General features: G+C 45.3%; 1 protein-coding gene across 4 annotated transcripts; it reads right to left on the minus strand.

The window, feature by feature from the left end:
- Nucleotides 1-522: 522 nt before the first annotated feature.
- On the minus strand, nucleotides 523-6647 carry LOC120707069 (ABC transporter C family member 5-like). 4 transcript variants are annotated; one of them, XM_039991845.1, is made up of 7 exons: nucleotides 6481-6647; nucleotides 6297-6366; nucleotides 4090-4918; nucleotides 2545-3995; nucleotides 2201-2287; nucleotides 1251-1838; nucleotides 523-1158 (listed from the first exon to the last, which is right to left on the minus strand). In XM_039991845.1, the coding sequence occupies exons 3-7, from the start codon at nucleotides 4910-4912 to the stop codon at nucleotides 1102-1104; spliced, it is 3006 nt and encodes a 1001-aa protein (XP_039847779.1). In that variant the 5' UTR covers nucleotides 4913-4918; nucleotides 6297-6366; nucleotides 6481-6647; the 3' UTR covers nucleotides 523-1101. The 4 variants fall into 4 exon arrangements, with proteins under 4 accessions (XP_039847779.1, XP_039847777.1, XP_039847776.1 ...); XM_039991843.1 differs by having other exon boundaries at nucleotides 2530-3995; XM_039991842.1 differs by having other exon boundaries at nucleotides 2530-3995; nucleotides 4090-5007.
- Nucleotides 6648-8641: the final 1994 nt, after the last annotated feature.

An 8641-nucleotide genomic window follows, 5' to 3' on the forward strand; every position in this document is an offset into this window, starting at 1 on the left:
CTGTGTGTGTGTGAGAATTATCAATGTGAAAATTATTTAGAATAAAATGTTTACTCATCTTCTTGTCCTGTTCTCATGTCGATGTTTAATTTGGCCGGCAGCAGAGTGACCATATCGGGTCCTCTAGATTCTTTCATCAACAGTGCCGGAAGCCCATCAGCAACCATGGACTCAGCAGATGAGGAGACGCCATTGATTCACCACCTGCGTCCACAGGTGAATTCTCTTACCTTATCATGCTTTCATGGTAATCTTGTTAAGTAGTAGTTGCCTAATATTTCCTTTCTCATAAAGACAGAACAAAAGTACAGTAACTTTGGTCTATCAGAAAGATAAATCTCACCTTTTCTTGGAAACACAGAATTTATTCTCTTAGCAGTTAGAAGCAAGAATATATGCAATTAAATTAGAGTCATCAGCTTTGCTCTTGGTATTATCATTCAGTATGAAGGTCCAGAATACACTAGCGACGGAACAGTTGATATCAACAAGAAGCCGGCTCTGAAGCGGAGCACGGGGAACTGGAGAGCATGCTATTTGATTTTAGGTACTGCCGAAAAAGTTCCTTTGTCACAAGTTTATAACAAAGAATTATGTCCATTGTAGACCAACCATAATACATGTTTCTCTTTCAACACACAAATTTAACCTAGTCATTTGAATCATGAGCGCTCATCAGGTGCCGAAATCGGTGAAAGCCTGGCCTTCTCTGGGATACAGAAGAACTTGGTCACCTATCTCACGAGCGTGCTTCACGAAAGCAATGTCGACGCTGCCGCGAACGTGTCCACTTGGCTCGGCAGCTGCTTCTTCACGCCGCTCCTCGGAGCTTTCCTGGCCGACACATACTGGGGAAGATACAGGACAGTAGTGATTTTCATCTCGATCCAGGCCGTTGTAAGTTAGCAAAGTTGCAGATCTATCCTGCCAGCATCCTCCGTCAACATCTCTGAACAATTCTGCTTTTGTTTCAGGGGATGATCGCCCTCACCCTTTCGGCATGGCTTCCACTGCTAATGGATTCGTCCTTCAGCAGCAGCAGCAGTCATCGTGCTGCGGTGTACCTGGGGCTCTATCTCATCGCCATCGGGTCCGGTGGCATCAAGCCCTGCACCTCGGCATCAAGTCCATGTCTAGTGTGCTTTGATCTGTTGAAACCTGAAAAATAGAAAGGCTGAACTGTAAGGACTAACTGGAAGGAGAGTAATTGTTATGATGTTACATCCAAGAGGTAGTTTGCAGGTGCTCACTCTATTTAGGATTCGACTTGATGGAGTGGAATCAAAGAAATTAATTGGTGCTCGGAATATATTTTTAATCATGCCTAAGAAGAGCTGCTGAGCAGTTTCAATTGCAATTGCTGATAGGACAAAAGCTCTCCCCAATATAAATGCCGAGCTTCCTGCAGATAATAGCACGAAAATACCAATCATCTTCTCTCTGCTTACTTGTTCTCGACTCTCTGATGCCCATGCAATCCAGTAGTTGCTACATATCTGCAGCGTCTGGAAAAGTACTTGGCAAGCAAGAATCACTGGAATGAGAGCTCCCCTATAGGCTGAGGTAACAAACTTGCGGTAGATACCCCATTTGACCCGTCCAGATTCGCGCTCTTCCTCACTTTCCCTTCCTAGCACATTGTGATCCGGCTCTATCTCTGTGAGCTCCTTTTGCTTGTTCTTGTATTTTCTGTTTCTAGCCAAGCTGTGAACTTGTGCAGGGGTGACCTGGCTAAGGGACTTGTTATGCGCATCCATTTGCTTTGAGAGCTCACCATCTTTGTCTGCTATTAAATCATCATATTTTCCTGATTGAACAATTCTTCCGTCTTTCATGACCTGTAGTTAATGAGTCATTAGCATCTATATAATTGTATGTGCCTGTTCTAAGTTTTTTTTTTGACTGAAACAGCAGGTGAGGCCCCTAATGGATTTTTCTATAAATATATGAAAAAAAAGGATATGTACAGGCATAGGGCCTCAGGCCCAAAGAAAGACCCTAAGCAATATGGAAGTTAAGTGAAATTACATAATGAATTCTCTTAGTAATTATAGATGTGCGTGTTTGACTTAATATCAGTTTTATGAGCAATAGGCAGTTTCTTTGTTGCATTGTACCTTTTCATTACTAGTAAAGAAAGTTCCACTGAAATTTGATTCTTCTATATCATTTCTCAGGGTTAAGAAGATAGCTTTCTTACCAAAACAAGATCCGCGTCTCGCAGAAACTCTAGCTGGTGAGTTACATATATGACTGTCTTTGAGGACATCTGTCGCATTAAGCATTCCTGCATATATATAACATGATATTATTATTAAATTTTCTTGGTAAAAAAAATTATTTGAAGATTATGTTTGGTTCTTAAAACCAGATACATTATATACATAAGTCAGGAAGTCCCCAACAGACAGAATATGCATATTTTTGCTTTTGTTACGATTTGCTTCACATGTTAGTCCTACAAAATTCATGCATTGGGGCATCCATTTTTTAAAAAAAATTACAAGTGGATACATTGTTGCAGAATACCTGTCTGCACTGTACCTTGAAAAGGTGTGCTCCAGTGTGTGCGTCAACAGCACTGAAGGGATCATCCAAGAGGTAAACATCAGCATCACTGTACAATGCTCTGGCGAGCTGAATCCTCTGCTTCTGGCCTCCACTCAGGTTCATGCCTCTTTCCCCTACCACAGTCATGTCTCCATTAGCCCATAATTCAACATCTTTATCCAAAGCACACGCTTGTAACACTTCATTGTATTGAGCCTTGTCCATGGCCTTCCCAAAAAGCACATTGTCCTGAACTGTCCCGGTTTGAATCCATGCACTTTGTGGGACATATGCCTTTGATCCAACAACCGTTGTTTGTGTACCGCTGACCCTTGGAATCTCACCCATGATGGCACAAAGGAGGCTTGATTTTCCTGAGCCAACTGACCCACACACTGCAACCTTTTGACCATTCATGATGTCCATCTTGCTATCGATCTTCAGAGTGAACTTTGTCTTCTTCAAGATGCTGTCAGTGGCTTCCCAACTGTATTGTCCTGCTTCAATCTCCACAATGCCAGCCACAGACTGCTTCTCTGTGCTACTTCTATTGCCATAACTATTTGGCTTCCCTTGTTGGTCTTCTTTGATGAACTCTTCGATTCTATCTAAGGACACCTTGGTTTGCGTGGCCATTGACACTAGCTCTGGAAGGTTGTGGATGGGATCTTGGAGGATTCTGAAAGTAGCAAGAGCTGATAGTATAGTTCCTGCTGACAATGGAACATCTACAAGAATGCAGATGCCAAAGGTGACAACTGAGACCAACATTGGTGATGCCCAGAAGAGGAAGGCTATTGCTGAGCACGTATACAGATACCTTCTGAGCCACGCCCTCTCCACATCCCTAAGCTTCAGAAGCTTGTCCAAGTAGGCTGTCTCCCATGCATGCAGCTTCAAAATCCTCATGCTTTTCAGTGCCTCAGCTGTGGCCTTAATCCGTGAGTCCTTCGCCTCCATGATCTTCACGTTGAGGTTCTTCTGTGACTTTGCCAGTGGTGTGTTGCTCACCATCACCAACACTGTTGTAATAAGTGCAGAGACTGAAGCCGCCATCCCAAGACTATTGTACAGGATGACAAGTGCCAGTGAGACTTGCAAGGGCAGCAACCAAATTCCATGGATGTACCAGAAAAACTCACCAATCTTCTCTATATCGACATCAAGGAAGTTCACAATTTTTCCTGTCCCTGTAGTTGAATTCTTTATCAGCAGGGATTTCTTGTAGATGGACACCATCAGCGCTGCACGCACCCGAAATCCAATTCTACGAGCGCCAAAGTACCACTGTCGCTGTGACAGTGACTCTACTGTCTTTGATATCAAGAAGAGGCTTGCAAGTATGTATCCATGTCCATGGCCTCTGTTAGGGTTCTTGCCAGAGAGCAGCTCCACTAAGTAAGTGATCAAGAATGGTCCCATATAAGAAGCTAAAGTGTTAAGCCCTGGTAATTAAAGCCATGCACTGTATTAGTAAACTGTAGGGAAAAAAGAGCAGCACTGTTCTGATAAATTTCGTTGAGAACTCATGATGATTACCTGCAAAAACTGCATTGATGACCAAAGGTGTCCAAACAGCACAAATGATGGCCCTTTGTAGAGACATCGGCTCTGGTTTCTGCTTGTGCAGTGTTTCTTGAAGCAATGCATACGACTGCTCTGCTGTCTCTGACTGAGGAACGGATGGGAGGTGTTCAAGCTCAAGTCGCACCTTGTGTCCCTTCTCAAAGACCAGGTTCAACCACTGGAATGTAAGCTGACTCCACCACCCAGAGCTGGATAACCTGTCCCTGCTGCTGTCTCCACTATCTTCTCTGATAAGCGATTGTTTCAGTTCTTCATGGTTTGTTTTAAAAGTTCTCATGGCTGTTGCAACTAGACACAGACATATGATAGCGCAGAACGGTAGTGAAGTGAAATTTACAACAGGTGAAGAGTTGATTAGGTGTAGCAAATGCAATGAAGTGAGGAGGGATTCTAACAGGGAGCTGAAGAGCCACCAAGAAACAAGAACTGCAGGCCAGTTTGATACGACTCCTGCTCCTTTGTGTTTGCAGTAGAGTGAGAACAGAGTCACCAGAAGCCATGACAGTGATGAAACGATCAAGCCCAAGGAGATAGTTTGGTCCTGCCAAACTCCAAGTGCAGCAAAGCCAATATATATTGACGTGACTGAGGCATTGCAGACTGCAATTATGTGTGATGGGAGTGGGGTCACTCCCTTCCTTTCTAGTGAAACCATGACACCACTTCCTGTCTCATGTTGTCTGTTCTTCAGTTTGACAATTTTTCCAATGACCCAAACCAGCAAAATAGCGAATGCTGATAAGCGCACATAATCCAGTGCGAGTAATATCTCCATGGGATGCTGAAATCAACAGATATTGTCAAAGAGCAGTAGAACATTCAGCAGATTGTGACAAAGAGCAGTAGAACACATCGATGGAAAGAGTTGCCCTGTCACATTGAAGCAGGATGGAGTCAGAAACTGAGACAAAATCAAGCAAAGTGAACCCATGAGGCGAGAAGTCGAGAGCCAGTAACAAGAGACCAAAATGAGAGCCTAGCAGCACATGGCTGCTACGCTATCCTCTAGGCTGTGGGCTAACTCACACACATCAAAGCTTTCCACCCGTCTTCCTAAAAGTGATGGTGAATGTTACTTTCCACCTAATTATAAAGAGGTGTTCAACCAAAAATATAATTGAGCGGCAAAGTGTTTGTGTTTGAATCAAGAACCTTGATTCTATTTGTTTGCTAGTACTTGTCTTCTACTCTTTTGACATAACCATCACCAACCAAACAGGTCGCCTTCATTTCTTTTTATCCACGCCCAGTATGTCTAGGAGACTAACTGCAGCATCGAAAAACATTCACTAGATGTGGCACAAATGCAGATGAGCCTGGCTATGGCACATAGTATATATCAGCTAAGCATTGCCACACCCGGATGAAAAACTTTGGAGCGAGTGACCTCCGGGTAGTGGACGTGCAAGCTGCTGGCAACCATTCACGAGCGCAGTACAGCCGTACTGCGTACAGGAGTCCATTGGCCACATGACCTCTTCCTTTTTCTGACCTGTCCACATGCTTGGATACATGATTTTGTAAAGGTCCCTAGCCATTTGTGTGGTATCATGGATTCATGGGTGTGGTAGTGGGACAGGGGTCCCCCCTGGCCTTTGTGTAGTCGGTATTGTAAGGTGAAATAATTCACCGTACCCGTGATTGGATTTGGTTTCAGCTCCATGTTTCAGTATGAAGAAGATGTGCTGTGTCTGTTGCGCTGCGAATGGGGGTGCAATCGGCGTGCAAGAGGAATCAAGTCCTCCCTCGCTACTGTCGCTGGCTTCTCTGCTACCCATATTTCAGAATGGCTACTCTATCTAAAACGTACTACGTCACTAACTATTGAATCATCATCTATACTAACCTATCCTTAACGCTGCGAAGCTCCTTTTTTTTTGTTGATATGGACATGTTTCGTAGCAATTGCTACATATTTTTCATCATTTCCGGGCTACTATCAATTATGTATATATGTTTAGTTTCATCCTAGTAAGACCTCTGTATCCAACTTTATTTGTATCACAGCGACGGCATCTTTACTAAGGACTAGCTAGTTGCTCATACGCAAGCAATAATGTAACAGAAAACGACCGGGAAACATAGCTGCTCTAACTAAAAACTATAAAATTCGAAGTTGACACATGTATACTGTGTGCAGTCTGTTCCATTGAACTCACCGCCGCTCTGCCGCGATGCTCAACTCATTCTCTGCTCCCTCCAGAGCTTCACTTGGATCACCCTGCTTACCTGTTTCAGATGAAAACATAGAGCTCATTCAATCTCTCAACCCTTACTCAGACGCCTGGCAATAATGAAGCTAGCTGCAGGGCACAGGTCGATGTGCTTGCCAGCTCTGCTCACCACGAAAGGAGAAAAATGAGGCTCGGCGGCGATGGGTCGGCCGGCTAACGCCGACGGGGAGGAAGAAAGCTTGCTGCGGCGGCGTTTCAGAACCGAGGGAAGCTGGGCGTGCTGGCGTCGATGGAGGCGGTGGAGAAGAGAGTGGAGGAAGATGGAGGATGATGCCATGGTGCTGTATCTAGCGCTTTTATATAGGGGGGAGGACTGTTCCCTTCTTGTTTGCTCTGTTTTTGTCCTCGTCTTTCTCTGCTGTACGTGGCACTGATAAGTTGGCCCAGCGTGCCTCACAAACTTGGATGCGCTGCTGGTGGTGGCGGTGGCTTTGGGACAGGGATGTCGATGTTCGCCCAGGCAATTTGGGAGGAGACTGGATAGGGATGAAGTTTCCTACTAGGTAGTAACTGTAGAGGCACTAGCTTAGTAACATATGGGCCCAATAACAAAGGCCTGCAAGTTCCAAACTGTAAACCAAAGGCTAATTAGAGAGTGTGGTTCTACCTGGTTGCAAAAGCGGGGGTGCTTTCAAGAATCTTCCTCTATGTAAGTTGTGGTAGCTTTGTCGATGTCTCAATCCGACTAGCCAAAGTCGAGTGAGTTCCGGTTGATGTTCCAATCCAACCGGTCGGTGTTGCTAGTCGTAGGTGTTGTAGTGGTAGGTTTGCAGTTTTTGTTATGCGGTTTTCGGGCCCGGTTTACTTATAAACAGGTTCAATTCTCTTCTTCTTATTAATATATGCTGAACCGCAAGGTTCATGATCTTCCAAAAAAAAAAAAGAATCTTCCTCTATGGAGGCTGCTATAAATCTTTCACGGTCAGTGTTAAAGGAAATTAGCCACAGCTCGTAGCGATGGAAATCACTCTTATTAGGTTCTCCGCAATGTGATAGTGAAGTAAAAAAAAATGTGAGTCCAATGGTAAAAAAAAATGAGCCTCTATCTGCTGCAGTATGTGTCAAAGTTGCCACCGAAGCTATCTAGGAGCATGGGACCATATATGAAATAATAAACTACTATTGCCCTTGCTTCATTTGTTCTGCCACCAGGTAACAAGGCATTTGAGCTATCCAGGAGCAGTTGAGCTCTCGTGGACTGTAAGAAGGCATTTCTTATTGATTGGGTACCAAAGTTTCAACTTGCATCGCTAAGAAATTTTCAAGCGCTGGCATGGTAGCTGCAGTGTAAACAAAAATGATGCTTAAAATGTAGAAAGAGTATTTAGGCATCATTTTGAGCACACATTGTGGAGGACCCTAGCACTGAGTGAGCGCCACAATGCGCTTGCTTGACTTTATTTTTGAGAGTCGCCGTCAGTTACTATCACTGTGCCATGATGATGCCATGATGGGTCCATCCGACCGTACTCTGCCTGCGCCTGTGCGCAGCGTTGAGCCACAAGGCTCGAGACGGATCGCCGGGATCCCCTCAAGGAGAGGAGCTTCTAGCAGCCAACGAGCGATGGGACAGGACCAGACCATGCTTGTCGTCCTGCGGCGTGGAGATTGGTGCTCCCCCTCGTCTCGTGTGGGCAGTGCAGTGCAGTGCACGTGAACCGTCGCCCTTTTCACCTGCACGCCGCGCCGATTGCCAAATCTTGGCCTCTTTCTCCCCGCGGTGAATCTTTCACGTGGCAAGAGCCGCAACCACTGCTCCAAAGCGGCAGCGGCGCCGCGTGATCCAACATTACATCAGAGAGGAGGCTACCATGTGGTGCACTGCTTAATCACATCTATTTGTCTGTTATTAGTCGACACTAGGAAAACATGAGTTAACACAAGATGCATTGTATGCAGCAGTGTTGCATTATGCCGACGTGTATGTTCGTCCCAATCCTAGCACAAGGGGAAAAAGCTCTAGGTAGTAGGTCTCATCATCTTTCCTTTTTCCCAAGTTGGTCTCATCTTTTCAAAGGTGACCATGTCGTGGAGGCTTCGGAGTTGGCCACATCCGGTGCATCGCGAACCCTTCGTGATCTTTCGAGGGGCACACGTACGTACCTCGCCGGCAGAGAGCGAGCAAACTCAAACCGGATCGGAACGCACGGGAGATTGGTCGTCGTGGCATCCAATTCGCTCTCTCCCACCTTTGGACAAGACTCGCCCTCGGCTCCGCCGGTGCTTGGCTTGAATTGAAATTTGATGAGCTTCCTTCGTCCTTCCGATCC

The sequence above is a fragment of the Panicum virgatum genome, chromosome 5K (genome assembly GCF_016808335.1).
Source record: "Panicum virgatum strain AP13 chromosome 5K, P.virgatum_v5, whole genome shotgun sequence".
NCBI lineage: Eukaryota > Viridiplantae > Streptophyta > Magnoliopsida > Poales > Poaceae > Panicum > Panicum virgatum.

Coding starts and splice junctions, on each gene's coding strand:
- LOC120707069 (XM_039991843.1), bottom strand. CDS start 4,912: ATGGAGATATTACTCGCACTGGATTATGTGCGCTTATCAGCATTCGCT. Junction 1,839..2,200: donor GAGACGCGGATCTTGTTTTG/GTAAGAAAGCTA, acceptor CATTAACTACAG/GTCATGAAAGACGGAAGAAT. Junction 1,159..1,250: donor CAAGTCGAATCCTAAATAGA/GTGAGCACCTGC, acceptor TCTATTTTTCAG/GTTTCAACAGATCAAAGCAC.